The following is a 17,722-nucleotide window of genomic DNA, read 5'->3' on the forward strand; positions in this document are numbered from 1 at the left end:
ACCCGGAACTACATCTCAGAGGGCAACCCTCATGCGAAAATCGGAAGTGTGGATGCCGCGACGCATTTCGTCGAAAGAAAACGTGTATTCAAGTAAAACCTCGATAGTTTTACTTTCGTTTGCTGTCTAAGGAATAGTTTAAGATTGATGTGCAAACGAGAGGCGTTTGAAGTCTGATTTCGAAGTTTGCAAGCCCCCTCACGCTTCGCTTTGTGTTTATACTTGCACTTCGACTTCTGAGCAGTCGATGGAGTTCACCATGTACCAGTTCTGTACTGTACAGAGGTATACTGTATGTCGTTATATTCTTAGCGAGCTGTTTTGTTAAAACTATAAAAGGAAAGGTGTGAACGTCAAAAAAAACACAGACAGGTACACGATCATCGACGTCACAACGACAACAACAAAAATTATTCTGCATCATGTCCATCCCCCCAAGGTGGCTGAACTGCCCAAGGAAAGGCCAACTCGTCGCCGGTGAGTTACAAATCCATTTGCAACATAAGTTACGCAGCCATGTCTTGAATTCTCGATTAAATTACAATACATTAAGTGGCCTAGTGTTCTAGATTTGAATGTAAATTGAAAGTTATAACCCCATCGTAGCATCACTGAAACATAAACCCTGTACATATTTTGATGGTTTTGTTATAACAATAATTTGACAATGTATATAATATGATGATGATGATGATGATAATTACTATAACAACAACAACAACAACAACAACAACTAATAATAATAATAATAATAATAATAATAATAATAATAATAATAATAATGAGCACACATTGCCTGATCATCGCCAAAGCCCCACAGTTGTCTGATTCAGCCAGCTCTCCCTTTCATGTAACCTGGAAAAGATTACTTCTCAGGTCACACAATATTCCCCAATCCTGCGCACAGGTCTGAATGTGATTCCAGGTTGCCTGTATACCAATGCAGCAGGCAACACCAGGAACACACAGACCTGTACACAGATCGGTAGATTGTCCCAGTTTTTATATTTAAGTTTGACTTAAAGTTGCTTCGTGAAATTTAACCTCATTATAAGGCAGGAACACATTCTTTCTGCATGTACTGGTTTTTTGAAAGCTAATAAATGGTCATTATTTATTTTAAACAGAGCGATTCCTGCCATTCAAGACTCCACTGAGCTCACAATATGACAGTCAGATTCCGGAAGAAAACAGATTTGACCTCAACATGCTGTTTTTATACTTAGACAGCATGAAAATACGGATGGGCTTAATGATTGACTTGACAAACACAACAAGGTTTTATAACAAAAAGGAGGTAGAGAACCGTGGAATCAAGCATGTAAAACTACAGTGTAGAGGGTAAGTACTATTTGTAATTCAGTTACCCTGTATATTCTACCAACATTTTATGAACAGTTGTTGATTACAAGAGTCACTAGCAAAGCTGGCTCAGTGGCTAGTGACTTAAGGTGGTTGTAAAGGCTATAGCGTCAGTTATAAATTTCAACAAAACTATTAAAATATAAAAGTAGTCAACATTCTCTGTGGAATAAAAAAAACTAGACATTTGGGCACAAAGGCATTGCAGAGTTATAGCCTGTTTAAAACTTCTGAAAAACTGACCAACTAAGAAGAAGTTGGGGAGTCCTTAGTGTATTAACTATGGTAGAGGTCCCCTAGCTTTTAATAAATGTTTGAAAAGGGAAAGTCATTATTTGCTGTTTTTCAGGAAAGTTTGACAAGGCGGTGCTGGCATTCAGAGTGAGTGACTGCTATTGTAAATGCATTTTTAGATTCTTTGAGTGTCAAAGAGGTGTCAAAAGTGAGATTAACCAAAAAACTGCTCTATGACTTCAAAAGAGGGGTGCAAATATGGCTTGTTTTCAACATTTTTGACAGAATAACAGTTTTCCTACATAATTGTATACCAATTTAATCCAACTTTGAAATGAGATATGGACATGGAATTTTTACAGCCTATTAACAAGGTTACAGATAAGATTTGTACGGCACAATTTTCCTGTATTTGAAGTACTTTTTGAAAAATCACATTTTGAAATTTGAAATAATTTTTAATAATTTTTTGATATATAAACCCATGTAAAATCATAAAAACAAATTTTATTTACAAATCCTGCCGTACAAATCTTACAATAAATAGTGTCAACATATTTATAACTAATTTTGTAATATTAATACTATCCAATTATTATTAAATTCAAATATGTAAAAAAATATGAAAAATTAAATTTTAATATTTACTGGTGTCATATTTCAAAATCATGGCTGCAAATATACAATTTTTTATATTCTTTGGAGAAAATATTAACTAAGGGAGTTATCCTGAAAATTTGAACTAAATATCTTGATTCTAACACTTGAAACTTGACATTAACTCTGAGAAAAGAATTGGTGCAAAAATAGCCTTTCCAACCACCTTAACAATCTACCCAGTATGCTATAATAGATTACATGTATGTTTATCTTAGTGTGTTTAAATTTGTTAATTGTCACATCTCTTGTTAACTTGAATCTTGATATTAAAATATAAGGAGGCTTTCAACATTGCCATGTTAAGGCTGGTATCTGGTAAATATTACTGGAGTTCCCCAGTCATTTTACCGAGGTTCCCCTTAGTATATCAATGCAATCAGATTTAGGGACAGCAGAAATGTTACCAGGGTTATCAAATCCTTTACCAAAATTCCAGAACCTTAGCAAAAACACTGATTGCTATCTATATCCATCCATCTGTCAAGCTAATAGGAAATTTGTAAATTTTCAGGTGTAATTGTCATTCAACAGTGCACAATGTATATCAGTATATTTAACCGTACCAGTAGACAGTGGAATGAAAGATTTTCTTCTCCTATCTCTGATTTAATAGGTGGTCTTTCCAGTATATCAGTGAGAGAAACATTATTTCCTGCCTATCAGATTGCAATACACCGACAGCATCAATATGAGCAGGGCTCAAAATAATGTTTTTCTTGCTACCGGTAACATGCATACTCTACTCGTACATTAGATATACTGGAAAGACGTTGCTGTGGTATTTACTTTTAAGTATACACGTGCTGTGTATGAAATAGTACAAACTAGTCTTATGGACACCAATTCTATGAAATATTCATGTAATGTGATGATGCTGTGACCAGACCTGGAAGACACCATCAAGACAGTGTTTTAACCCTCATACTTGTACCTTCTGTAATTCCTCAGCTTTGTGCCTTTGTTATTGCACGCACATGAACATGTACTGGTACTTTGTTGAATTTACTCAATATGGGTCATTGAGTGGTACCATATGACGTTATGTACCTCGGTCATACCACCAACACGTTCAACAAGTTTGCATAAGTTCTCCTGGAAAAATCTGGAACATCTGAGTAGATTAGACAGGTTGTGGTTTTGTGATTGAATCCATGGAATGTTGCTCATACATTCAGTTGCGTGTCTGAAAACCACAGCTTAGAGCTAGGCTAAGTGTACACATCAGGTTTTGCATCAACATGCACCTGCTTCTAGGTATGTGCACGCTGGCCAGGTTATAGTATTATATATTCCAAGTGAAAGTTCGTGCATTTGCATTATTGGATCAGATTACAGCATTGGCCATGTTCAGGTCTTCTTTGTGTTTTGCCATCTTTACCCCAAAATTTAACTGCAGAGCCAATGGCAGTTTCTGAATTGGGTCAGTTTTTGTGATTGGTCCATGGACTAAAGTTATTTAATTTAAAAAAAGCATCATAACTGTGAAATCTTGCTTGATTGACAATAAGGAAGATGATTTAACATTATTGATAGGAATGATAACATTGCAATCTTCAAAGCCTCATTTAAAAAAACTTTTTGTACTACAGCTTTGGAGAGAGTCCATCAGTCGACCAAACCAGAGTGTTTATTGAAATGTGTGCTGCATACATAGCCAATCATCCACTGGAAGTCATAGGTGTGCATTGTACTCATGGGTTCAACAGGACTGGCTTTCTCATAGCCGCATATTTAGTTGAGAAATTTGACTGGAGGTAAGTATGTATGTATTGATACCGAAATTGTGGTGTTCTTCCCCAGTATGTACCCTCTTCAGCCTTTGTGTAAACTATTGCTACATGTACCATACTAAACTGGAGATCTACTTTTTGAAAATATTTAGAATGGCAGAGTTTTCGTGTCATCTTTGATAAGAAATATTGTTTTGAAAAAACTGTTTGTTAAATGCAATGCTACCGTAAGTTAATTTTTGGTGGCTCATGATTCTGACTGTATATTCTTACTTTATTTTACAAAGGCAGATTGGATCATCAGGTTTGAATGAGTTTGAGGCTGTTGCACTTTTTGTCTTTCCAAAGTGGCACCTGTAATTCTTAAGAAGCTTTGTATTTTGCTTCAAATTCTTGTTTGAAATTTACCATATTTTCCCCCCAGATGTACCAACAAAATATGATTTTTACATGTTGATCAACTGTCTACCACTGTGCTTTCATGTGTTGTTTCAGCATTGAAGCAGCAGTAGCTGTCTTTGCAAAAGCCAGGTCACCAGGAATCTACAAAGGTCACTATATAGTTGAGCTTTTTAGTCGCTATGGTGACAAGGAAGATGCACCTGCTGCCCCTGAACTTCCAGATTGGTGTAAAGGTGAGTGACTCTGTCAGTGATCATGCAAAGTTATGTGCAAAGATCCTTATCCCAGTGTCTCAACCCTTTCACCAATATTGTTTGGCCCAAACCCTTTGATATCAATGGTGATTGTGGACCTATTTACAGGGAGTAAGGGGTGTACAGGTTGAACTAAATAGTGCTTTACTCCCGTTAGGAAAATCTTTTCAGTTTAGCCAAGTAAACAGTTGTCTGTACAAATTTGATATTAACTGATTTTATTCTGTCGATGCAGAATACGATGACAGAGAAGATGACGATGGTAACAGTGAAGATGGCACTGACCCTGATGGAAAGAGAAAGAGGAGGCGGCAGGAATTTAGTAAACAGGTATGCATGCTAACCTTTTGTTCTTGAACTGTGACCTTTTGTGGCAGAACTTCTCATCTTTGACATGAACGTCCGGTACTTGAGCTACTGACCCTAGTAATTATATCGAGAAAGGCTGATCTTTACAGCTTGAATGAATGAACATTCACAATTGAAATTGGTTAACTTCCATGGAAAGAAGAAAATTGTTTGATGCATTGAAATATTTCACATTATCCTTCCCATTAGGCATACAATGGCAAATGTCAAATTGATCTGAGATATAAGGTTCAAATGGTGTAACTTGCTATATCTGCGTAAGTGCCCAGGACCGAGGCATGTAGTTTTCCTCAGAATTTAGGGATGGCCGCTGACCCAGACCAGCCTTGGTACATTGTATGTTGAAATATGATAGGCTTCATTGTCCTGGAAAAGGAGGCAGAAAAAATGTGAAATATACTACCTTGTTTGAAATTTGTTGTCAAATTTGTCTGATGTCAAACACATAACAAAAGACCCTTCTTATCCACCAAATATGTAAAGAGAACAACTGAGGCAAGAAAACTATAGAATGTATGAGTCTCTTACTCAATGATTTCAAAGTAATGTTTTATTTCCTATTCCCTTCAAAAAACCCGGAAAATCAGGATGGGCATCACACAATTTGAAACTTTCAGTGAAAATTGGGGATGGGTGCCTACCTGTTCATGGCACTTCTGAAGATAAACACAGTAGTGTCTACACAGGATTTTATTCAGTGGCTTAAGTTTTGTTGTCTTATTTGTAATGATTGTACAAAAAGCCATGAGCAATACATGTATGTGTCGCTCTTGTAGTACAGTATATCACAGTGTTGCAGAGACTGTGTGTATTTAGTCTTCCTTTTGCCGAAAAAAAAATAGAAAATACATACAAAATACATACCTATGGAGTTATCGAGTTTAAATAAGATTAATAATAATAGAAAATACATGTATGTACAAGAAATGTGGTGAATTAAATGGTTCTCATTCTGCTACAGAATGCCAAATTCATGGAAGGTGTTGAAGGAGTTGAACAGTTCCATACACAGCCTAAACTAATCCAGTTACAGAGGAAATGCCAAGATATGTGTAGGTGGCAAAAGTAAGAATGATTTTATTTTCTCACATTCAAAAATTTCTTTTGCTATTGGTTACCGTAATTTATCTATTTTGTGGTGCAGCATATTGTCGAGAAAAATGTCTGTTTTCATCTTCAAATCAGACTATGATTACTAATCTCATAACTTGATATATTTCTGAATTTTGTAGTGAGTCTATATATAGATGAAATACTAAAATAGTCCAATACTACTAGTAGTGTTCTGAATTCACCAAAGAGGAGCTACATGTACAGTGTACCTGTGAAAAAGTACATCTTCAGCAAAAGGAAATTGATGACACAGGGTCCAAAAGGGCATTTCAATTTGAGTATGACCTGTTTGAGTGTCAGTCTTGAGATGCACAAAAAACTTCAAGTAATTTTATGAATCAATTTGAGAGAGCTCATAGAAGGAACTGTTTCGGAATAGCTATTTGCATACACTGTTTTTAGGAAATACTCTGTTTTTATATTGTGTGTTTATTTGGATTTCATTAGTGCTATTTTTCTACAGGAATGGTTTTCCTGGCAGTCAACCAGTTTCCATGGACAGACAAAACATCAAATTTATTCATTTGAAACCATACAAAGTTAGCTGGAAAGCCGATGGAGTCAGGTGAGCCATGTTACATCCTGCAGTTTTGTGCTTAAGGTGCTTAAGGTAGTATGCGCCTCGAAAGTGAAAGACTTAAACTTTTGGTCACACTTTCCTCAAAGAATCTTTCAATCATTCTCTTTTGAAAACAAGAATAAAAATAGCGGTCACCATGCAAATTCTGGTACTGAAGACTTTTGCGATGTTTGAAATTCAAAATGGCCGCCATCTCTGTGTTAGCTCTATTGAGAAAAATAAAATTTTCCGTTTTCAAAAAACTAAGAATACAAAAATTTTTCTTACACCAAGAGCTTTAAAATGAACCCCAACAAGTAATATGTCAGAAAAATATTTAAAAAGTTTGAAAGTTTGAATATCTGTCCCTGAGGCGCATTCTACCTTAAATTGATGCTATATTCTTCTGTAAGTAAATACCACTGCAAAGTTTTCTGTGTAGAGCATGGGAACAAAACTGACCACATTGTCTTTTTGAGATCGGATATCTACTATGTTTTGGGAAAGAGAGAAAGATTGTACTGTGTAATGTTCTGATCTCTGTGAGCCAATTGTGGAATTTCTTGAAATTACATGTACACTTGAGAGTTTACCTGATATCAATACATTTTAAGATATAAAATTTTCTTGAGACAAAGAGAACACTCCTGAGTCAGTAGCACATTAAGTTGGCATAAAGGGTGTACTGAAGAGATAAGTCTACTTTAGTAAGAGGACCTCATAGCTTGAAGTGCACTTTTTGATGTCTTTTGCAGGTATATGATGCTAATCGACGGAAGAGGTGAAATATACATGTTTGACAGAGATAACACAGTCTTTGCAGTTCCACAGTTAACGTTCCCCAAGAGGAAAGAAGATGGTCACATATCAAACACACTAATTGATGGAGTAAGTCTTCAGACATCTTCTTTCACAGATGACCATTTCCACAGGTGGCTCGAGACCAGTAATTTATTTCCCACAGTCCACCACAATAGATTTGAGCTAAAATTCTATTTTGAAACTACAGCTACACAAATCCTGTTGACTGGTATAAGATCAATATCAGCTTGAGTATTGATAAAAATTTTCATGGGGGAAAGTCTATGGAAATTTTGAGTTAGAGATGAAAATAGTGCCCCCGGTAGAGTTTTCGCAGAAATTCATGCTCATTGCTAAAATTTTCATGGGCCTTATAACTCCCTATATTACCACTGAATGCTACAGTCCATCTTTCACAACAGTCTGCATTTTGATTCAAGCAGACAGTGATCTTTGCAAAGATGTTTCAAATCCAAGCTCAAGCCAAATGAGAATCAATGCAGGTATCAAAACTTAAAGGTCAGAACTATTTTTCACCCAAACTATCTTCATGGGTAACGAATGCAGAAGTGAATTACTGATATCGTGATATGAACTCTCACTAATTATGTCACTTGCATGTTATCATACTTCACATTCAACTCAAGGGAGATCCTCATCATACCTTTCTTCGCTCAACAGGAAATGGTCATTGACAAGGTCAAGGGTCAATCTGTCCCAAGGTTTCTTATCTATGACATAGTCAAATTTGAGGTGAGTTGAACAGTGGGGGACTGGGTAGTTAGTCCCCACGGACACCGTCCGGGGGGACTTAGGTTTGGTTTGGTCATGTCTGTGCGTCCGTGCGTCCGTGCGTCAGTCCATCCGTTCACGCAGATATCTCAGAGATGCCTGGAGCGATTTCATTCAAACTTGGTACAAGGATTACTTCATATGTCATACAGATGCACGTCAATTTGTTTTCTGATACAATCCAATATGGCCGCCAGGCGGCCATTTTATTACGATTTTTTCATGTACAGAGCCATAACTCAGACATGTTTCAACCGATTTTATTCAAAGTTGGTACAAGGACTTTGACCAATGTCATAGATATGCACGTCAATTTGTTTTGTGATACGATTCAATATGGCCGCCAGGCGGCCATTTTGTTACGATTTTTTCATGTACAGAGCCATAACTCAGGCATATCTCAACCGATTTTATTCAAACTTTGTATAAGGACATTGACCTATGTCATGCATATTCATGTTGATTTGTTTTGTGATACAATTCAATATGGCCGCCAGGCGGCCATTTTATTTCGATTTTTTTCATGTACAGAGCCATAACTCAGGCATGTTTCAAACGATTTTATTCAAAGTTGGTACAAGGACATTGACTAATGTCATAGATATGCACGTCAATTTGTTTTGTGATACGATCCAATATGGCCGCCAGGTGGCCATTTTGTTACGATTTTTTCATGTACAGAGCCATAACTCAGACATATCTCAACCGATTTTATTCAAACTTGGTACAAGGACATTGATCTATGTCATATATATGCATGTCGATTTGTTTTGTGATACGATCCAATATGGCCGCCAGATGGCCATTTTATTACAATTTTTTCATGTACAGCGCCATAACTCAGACATGTTTGAACCAATTTTATTCAAAGTTGGTACAAGGACATTGACCAATGTTATACATATTCACGTCAATTTGTTTTGTGATATGATCCAATATGGCTGCTGTGCGGCCATTTTGTTACGATTTTTTCGTGTACAGAGCCATAATTCAGGCATATCTCAACTGATTTTATTCAAAGTTGGTACAAGGACATTGACCTATGTCATACATATGCACATTGATTTCTTTGTGATACGATCCAATATGGCTGCCTTGTGGCCATTTTTTTACGATTTTCCATGTCCTAAACCATAACTCAGACATGTATCAAGCAAATTTATGCAAAGTTGGTACAAAGACATTGACTTATCGTATACATATGTACGTCGATTTGTTTCTCGATATGGTCCAATATGGCCACATGGTGGCAATTTTGTTATGGTTTTTTGCATGTCGAGAGCCCTAACTCTGGCAAGTCTCAACTGATTTTATTCAAAGTTTGTACCTGGACATTGACTTATATCGTACATATACTTGTTGATATTTTAAACAGTGAGATCAAATATCGCTGCATGGTGGCGATTTTGTTACGATTTTCTCATGTACTGAGCCATAACTCAGACATGACGTTTTAGGATAGTATGAAAAATTTTTTTGCAACATCCTGTCAACTTATTCCCAGTTGACTCATTTAATGACCTTTAGGATAGTGGCCTACATTGGTTTTATGTTTTGATCCATGGAACTCTTTCTTGGCCATTGAGTACCATCTTTATCAAAGTATTTTTATCACAGACCTAATGAAGACGACTCTATCCTCTCTGAGGACCTGTAATCAAAGTACCCATTAACAAGTGGGGACTGTGTCATCAACGATGACTTGTTTAAATTCATGGACATATGTACAGCAGACAAACAGTTCACAGATACTTTCACATCCAAAACATGTGAAAATTGTTTTTTTCATGTACCTTCAAACATTATGGAATCAAACTGATGAATGCATTTGCATGTAAAATTTGCACTTTGTCAATGACAGTAACTTTAATACTCATTGTATAATACTCAGTTTTTAAATTTTTTTAATCCTTTCAGGGGCAGCCAGTTGGTGACACAGATTTTGACAGGAGGTTACTCTGCATCAACAAAGAAATCATTGGTCCGCGACATGATTGGATAAAACAGGGAAGAATTGACAGAGCGAGAGAACCATTCAGTGTCAGAGCTAAACCATTCTGGGATGTCACAACAGTGAGGAAGGTACTGAGTAGTGCAATATGTATCAATATTTACCTGTGTTTTTGAGAGGTCATTAAGACTTTTGTTGCCCTGATAGCTAACCAATCAGAAACAAGTAAAGTTCCCAGTCACCTCAATGCAGAATACGAAATTGCCCAGCTTGAATTTTATTCATAGTTATCAGAATATTTTTTTTCAAGTTTTGATAATGTGTAATTTTACATGCATCTTGTTTCAGTTGCTGGATGGAAAATTTGCACAGGAATGTGGTCATGAGATAGATGGTTTGATATTCCAGCCAGTTCCAGATGTAAGTATCGTTGCTATGTAAGTTTGCAACAATGACCATTAGGACAAAAAGATCAGATTGTTAAAGATGTGAAAAATATATATAAGTGATGTGAGCAGGGAATATAACAGTTACTATTTGTATTGCCACAAAAGAAAATAAACATAATCTGCCTTGTAGAAGAGCGCCCTCTAGCTAAATGACTGGTAATTCTTTTGTCCAACTTGGCATTGTATTTTAGGCTCTCAGTATAAACCGATAGATTTGTAATGTGTTATAGAAAAGTCCTTTGCAGTTCTTGAAGCATCCTCTTCAATGTTGATGTTGTTTTCACAGAGGTATGAACCAGGAAGATGTATTAATGTGTTGAAGTGGAAACCACCAACATTAAACTCTGTGGATTTTAGGCTCAAAGTACAGAGGGTGGAGAGACCAGGGTATGTAAATAAATTTTATGCTTGATACTGTATTATCAAGGAATCTTGGTCAAACACTACAAGATACAGTAGAAAGACCAATGTTAGAAATTTCACAAGGCAGTTTCTTTGTAACTGAAGTTTTCTGGTAAATCAGAAATAAAGTAGATAAGTGGACAACTGATTGTTTTGCATCCAAATTATAATTCTAATCTCAACATTACACGTTTCACACTCATGTGGTCATGTATACAGCTTGAACACAAACTATGTGGACATAATTGTTGGAGCAGGATGAGGAACTGTATACAACAGGCAGAACACAGATACTGGAAAGAACACGAAAATAACAGCAAATGGAGCGTAAAATTGTACCCGCTTGGATAACTTCAGTTTTATGAAGATCCCAAATTTGTCTTTTGACAAGGAAGTAATGTGCGCTGCCATTATACTGATGTTGTTATGTTGATAGAAAGGCATTTTGAGCTTTATGAAAAATATCATTTTTGATCTATTTGTAATCTTTCCACAGTATGCTTCCTGAGACTCATGGGTATTTGTATGTTGGCGGGAAAGATATGCCGTTTGCAGAAATACGCCCGGCAAGTATATTATTTTATGTTGCAGCATATTTTGTCAATGATATCTTTAACTTGTCTTTTAGGTGTTTGTGATTATGTCTGTTCATAATATAATAATAATTTAATTCTTAGAAGAAATGCACTACACATACGTCTCAGTGCCTTTAACACAACAAACAAAACAAAAGACAAAAACAAAAATCCATTACAAGAGTCACAAGTGGAAAAAGTCCAAAAATCCAAAAGTAAATGAAATAAGTAAAAATTCAATAAAACGCATTAAAAAGCAAGCAAAATGACCCGTACAAGACTCGTACGGCATTAAAAATTCACCATGTGGAAAAGGTCAGCAAAAATGCAAAAATGTTAAAAAAAAAAAAGTCGCAGAAACGAATAAAAAACAGTTCCAGATAAAAAAAATGACTGATCATCCCTAGCATGAATAATACTGGCTAAAAAGGTAAGCTTTAAAACAGTCAACACATGTAGCATTGCGGATCTCGGCCAGCAGAGAATTCCACAGAGACGGTGCAGAAACAGAGAAAGCCTTCTGACCATAAGACTTATTAAATTTCCCATAAGGTGGCACTAATCGCAGAGAATCGGCAGATCTAAGATCTCTAGCAGGGGTGTAGAGCTCAACCAGGTCAATCAAATATAGTGGTGCAACACGATGAATAACTTTATAAACAGTCAGCATGATTTTAAACTTGATGCGTGCCTCAACAGGTAGCCAGTGTAGATCGATTAGTACAGGTGTGATATGGTCGAATTTACGGGTTCGAGAAATACAGTACCAGAATCACATAACTTGTAGCTTTTGCCGCGCTGTTGGCCTACCTGCTGGTGCGGTAACTTCGCGGTAACACCTCTTTTGTTAGCTGTTGATTTTCTTTGTCCTCGATTGCGGTAAATGCGGTAAGTGAACAATAGTTCCCGCAGCAGTTGCGACATGTACAACAAAAGAACGTGCGGTATTGCGGCAATTGACGAGGTGTTAAAGGCAGGGGAGCCTATAAATACCCCCTATCTCCCTGGGCATTCATAATCCAACATGAGTGGCACATGATAACAGCGTCAACGAATGCTCCCGAAAATCTGGAGCTTTCAACAACCATGGTGTAAATTAAAGCATTGTTCCAACATATTACGTTTTGTGAATACTTGTGGCATCACCTTGTTGGCAAAATTCTCTCATTTTTTCCATTTTAAGTTGATTTTTGATGCCAAAACTGCTTCGATGCCGTGTTCGAAGCGTCCAACAAACAATGGATAAAAGCATTCAAACAGATGCCAATCACGAGGGGACGCGCAAAGGTGCAAAACGATCAAACATTTGTTGTGTATATCCGATCGATTACGATGCAAACAATGAATAAATGATTCGTACAATTGAGCAAAATACTTGACCAACGGTTACTGAACACGAGTCTCAGATGAGTTCAGACACAAACGGACTATTTCATGGTTTCAAGCAGATTGCCTCTCCCTGTTTGTTTGTTGATCTGTGTACCTCTAGGCCTATGAATGGGTGATGTGTATGTTGTACGATATTTTACGATAGATCTCTTTTGGAAGTATGTTGTCGCCTAGCCCTGCGTACGATGCCGTGTGTTCCCGGCGTTATACGGCCTCCCACCACAGCTCTGCTGATTACCATGGACAAAACCGGCAACATGCGGATCCAATTCGGACGGAACACGAAAAACTACTTTTCGAACTGTTTTCGGCCGAAATCAACTCGATTCCGATCTATGCAGCCAACCCAAATCACTCAACCGCTCACAGACTGTGGAAAAATGCTTTCGTGACGTCCAAAACCGTTGTTTGCTGGCGATGCACGGTCAATGGCCCATGCAGTGGACGGCCATTGGATACAATCACGCCACGATTTTACAGGTGCCCATGAGCTGCATTATTTTCTGTCGGGTCGGGGTGATGAAACTAAATCGCGATTGCTTCATCTCTGTCAGATTTGACCAAAAAGAGACACTTGACATAGATTATAGCATCAAATGTTGACCGTTCAGACTGAAATATGATGAAAGGTTTGAAGATCGCCGTGATGTCGTTCTTCTCTATACGTTTTACTAAATTGCTCTAATATTATCTGACGTTTTTTTGAAATCTTAATCAACTTTTCTTTCCCAACCAGGACACAACATTACCTTTTTACTTTCCTAGTAACTTAGGATTCATTTAATTCGCAGATTCTGATTAATAGACTCTTATGTTCTTCCTCGATTGTCTGTGACTGATTTTGCTATTGCGTTCGCACTCAGGTGTCTTGAAACTTACGTCATTCACTGAAATAGTTTTCGGACAAACTCAAGAAATTCGACAACTACTAACGAATGTTTGGCAAAATTTATAGAGATTAGCAATAATAATTATGATCATTTTACCATCTTTAGCCAAGCGGACTCGCTTGGCGGAAGCAGTATATAACGTTCTGAGTTCACATTTTTACCCTACCGTGTGAGTGTAGTATTCGAACGGGTGAGATCATAATCTTACGCTGTTCCGAGTGGCCTGGAGATTTTTTATAATATGCAATAAATTCACCTTATCAAAATTACTCTGTTTCACAGTGCTTGGATATTGATATTTTTCTATACTTTTTTACTTTTGATTTGAAGTCTTTTGATTCGGCTGCACATGTACGCACTGTTACAGCCGTCATGTGATGACAGGAGTGTGCTTGTAAAGTTGTCGGCAAGTTGTCGGCAAGTTGTATTTAGAGGCTGCAGTTCGGGATTTTTCAAGATGAACAACACATTATACATTTCCTACATCTTTGAAACGGGGATTACGGTAATCTTTCATGTGATGAACATTTTTTGAACATCTTTGCAATGTGTTCCCACGATGAGTGTGAGCTGATTCTTTGTTTGTAAAAATCGTCAGAAATGGTCCAGTGACCGTGTTAAAATAGACACAGATGTAAAACCATTGCGAGAAAATAGTAAGAAATTCACATTGCAATATTTGCTGTCGTATTTCTCAGCAAGAATAATCATTTTTTTCCACGTTGTGTATAAGAACAGCAAGCAGGTGTTCGGCGGTCAATTGCTTCTATCATAATGATCTTGATCGCAGCTATTTGGCGAGAAGACAGCGGGTACTTATAATCTCGCAAAATTATTGATATCATGTCTTTGTATAGAAAATTTTCGATCGGAGGCAGCTCAAATCAACAGCCATGGTATATTGGGAATAGTGTTCTCACTGGACACCGAACTACCTGCTATCAAAAGAAAGTTATGTACCATCGGCGGTAACAAATTGGTCGTAATCTTGTCTAATTCTGCCTCGCCTTTTGTACCGTCCAGAAATTTAAAAACTAGATTTTTTTACCCTGACATATAATACAGCGACCTTGCACACTAATGATCATTCCACTGTTTCTGTTGGGATTTGTTGGTTTTTTAATTTGTTCCGTGGCCCCGGTAAGATTTTTTCAATACGATACACAGTTTGAATTTTTTCAAGGTAAATTTAGTATATTCCCAGTTTGTGGGGTAAAGTTGTCTGGAGTGAAAGTTTGTGTTGACGCTGATCGAGTAGACGTCGAGCCCGGCACAGTTGACTGAGATCCGGTCGGTTTGGGGTCGTTTAGTCCAGAAACCTGTAGAGTTCTGTGTGATCACCGTTCAGCATTTGGGTGATTTTTTTTTTTGGTCAAAGTAATTCAGTAACAATATACGCCAGATTCCTTGTGTTGTTTTTGTCACTGTCATACGCGTATACGGACGGTTTTCGATTAAAAACTGTAAAAATATCCAGTGCTCGTAAATGCGTGCAAAATTTATTCAGTGACTGTTTACGCAGCAGTCGTAAATAAGACTAGGATTTACCACCACGTAACAACTGTAAACACCGCATCAACAGTCCATACGAAAATTTTGTGCTGAATCGAGGGAGATAACAATTGCGGTAGGAAAGGTCAGTCCACCATCTGTCAAAGTTGTTGATCGGAAAAATCTTCACTGTTCACAAACTACATCAGTGGCTCTATTAAATAGTTGTACACGTAGTTCCATGGGCTTTCCACTGCACTGTCCCTTGTTACGAGCTATGTTCAAAGTGCGTCAAGCTACGAATATTTTCATGTATGGAGTTACAGACATCGGTGAAGTACCGGCTACATTTTGTTCAAAACCCCTGTATTTTTGTTCCTCGTGTTGTTTTTTGTGTCCCTTACGTCGACTGGCTCTATGTGCGTACAAACATAGCAGTCGGGATTAAGATTTCCTGGATAAATAGATACACTCATCGTTTATTTCGCCTCTGACGCAAAGATACACACTGTTTTACATGTACCACTCCTAGGCCCTGGGATCGATTTCCATACCTTTAATGACCCCAAGTTGGTTGCCGCACAGACCTTTTGTGAAGGTTTGCTTTTGCCCCGCCCTCTGAGTTTTACAATCACGGTCACAAGTTTTCACCATAGCGATCTAGGCAAAGTTGGGTACCTGAAAGCATTCCTTGCATTTTTTTTCCTTTGTACTTTTTGTAAGTGTACGGAAATGTACAGTATACAGCAAAACTTGCATTCAGACTCGACTGGTTTTGATGGCATTTAGACACGTTCAAGACGCATCCGAGACGCGTCCAAGTCGCGTCGAAAACACGACCCTTGCAGCTCATCTCACAATGGAAAGAATGTCAAAAATGCCCTTCGTAATGTACATACAATACTCCTATTACCTCGCGTTTTTGTCACGTTCTTGACGCTCCAATTCCTTTCGTCTACTATCATAAAATGTAGCAACTTTTTGCCCAGTCAATGTTTCATAGTGCAAACATTTGGAGAAAAGAGCGATTGATTATATGTTGTTGCTCCAAAACTGCCCAGCTAAACTCATTGCATTATCGATATCGAGTTGACCATGCGTTGTTCACTGTGCATGTCCATCAGAAAATCATTATCGAATGGTCTGGCCCGATGCCACCAAGTAATTGCTAATACCGGAAGTAGCATGTACAGTCGTGGTATTGTTGACAAAATGAACAGAAACACTGTTCATTCATGTGTCTGCGAGCTTTCAGTTTGGCAACAATCTGTTTTATTACACTGTATGCATATATATTATTGCCCGATTACTGTATTACTGTTTAACCCTTGCGTCCTTTTAACATAGGCATAGGATTAAAAAACACCAAGAAACGACAGCTCGCATAGGAAATAAAATTTATTACGAAAACCCAGATCTTGCATATTTCGTCTTTTCCTTTTTTCATGATGTTCTGAGGTCACGTCATGTGTTAGATGAACACTACACAATAAAACAGAGTGATTAGTTGATGAGTACGTTGTTACGAAAAACTCATGTCTACGCAGTTGTAAGTTGTTTCTCGTTCGTGGCATAGATGTCAAGCAGATGATGGTAAAGGGGCCGAATCGATACTAAATAGGTCTCACATTTATCCCTCACCATTCGGAGAGGTTACATGTATCAGCTATTGTTAAAAACGTAATGATTTAATTCCCATTTGAGTACAATAACCAGACAGTTGTAAATGGAATTCATGTTTGAATCCAATCGAAATTTACCTCTGCTCTGGCGGAAATCAACCATAGGCAGGCTTTACCCAGCTTTCCTGCAATTTCAATGAGCATGTCATGTCCGCAAACGACATTTTACGTCTTCTTTATCATTGATTGCAATACCAACGAAATGAAGACCGACGAAAATACACAATACTAAACAAAAATTTAAAGTTTTAAAAAGGAACTTCCAAATATAGAGGGAATGGCTCGGCAATTTCAGAGTTGCGTTGTTAATTCTGAATGAAGTCGCAAATGCGAGTTCGAAATCTGGCAACAAACTTTTATTAAATACATTATTATTCGATCACTGTATTATTGTTTTAACCACTTTCGTCCTTTTTACACAGGCATCGAATGAAAAGACCAAGAAATGACAGCTATCATGGGAATAAAATTAATTACGAAAACCCAGATCTTGTATTTTTCGTCTTTCCTTTCTTTATAATCATTCCGAAGTTGCGTTATGCGTTAGATAAACGCTACACAATAAAACAGAGTGATTAGTTGATGAGAAATAAAACCCATGTCTACGCAGTTGTAAG

At 37.4% G+C, this 17,722-nt stretch overlaps 1 protein-coding gene across 3 annotated transcripts in view; it reads left to right on the forward strand.

Moving 5' to 3' along the window:
• Positions 1–2: 2 nt before the first annotated feature.
• Positions 3–17,722, forward strand: part of LOC139115535 (mRNA-capping enzyme-like) — a 28,964-nt gene continuing 11,244 nt past the window's right edge. For 2 of the 3 annotated variants that reach the window (XR_011548140.1, XM_070677700.1), the window contains exons 1-13: positions 3–477; positions 1,128–1,341; positions 3,846–4,010; positions 4,482–4,621; positions 4,878–4,972; positions 5,973–6,076; positions 6,588–6,689; positions 7,439–7,571; positions 8,166–8,237; positions 10,194–10,358; positions 10,576–10,647; positions 10,963–11,063; positions 11,575–11,644. Coding sequence is in view for 2 of the 3 variants with exons in the window: in XM_070677700.1 (XP_070533801.1) it covers positions 423–477; positions 1,128–1,341; positions 3,846–4,010; positions 4,482–4,621; positions 4,878–4,972; positions 5,973–6,076; positions 6,588–6,689; positions 7,439–7,571; positions 8,166–8,237; positions 10,194–10,358; positions 10,576–10,647; positions 10,963–11,063; positions 11,575–11,644 (1,488 nt within the window). In the remaining variant the exon portion in view is untranslated. The remainder of the gene's footprint in view (positions 478–1,127; positions 1,342–3,845; positions 4,011–4,481; positions 4,622–4,877; positions 4,973–5,972; positions 6,077–6,587; positions 6,690–7,438; positions 7,572–8,165; positions 8,238–10,193; positions 10,359–10,575; positions 10,648–10,962; positions 11,064–11,574; positions 11,645–17,722) is intronic. The other variant, XM_070677701.1, reaches the window with a different exon arrangement.

Source organism: Ptychodera flava, chromosome 17 (assembly GCF_041260155.1).
Source record: "Ptychodera flava strain L36383 chromosome 17, AS_Pfla_20210202, whole genome shotgun sequence".
NCBI classification, from domain to species: domain Eukaryota; kingdom Metazoa; phylum Hemichordata; class Enteropneusta; family Ptychoderidae; genus Ptychodera; species Ptychodera flava.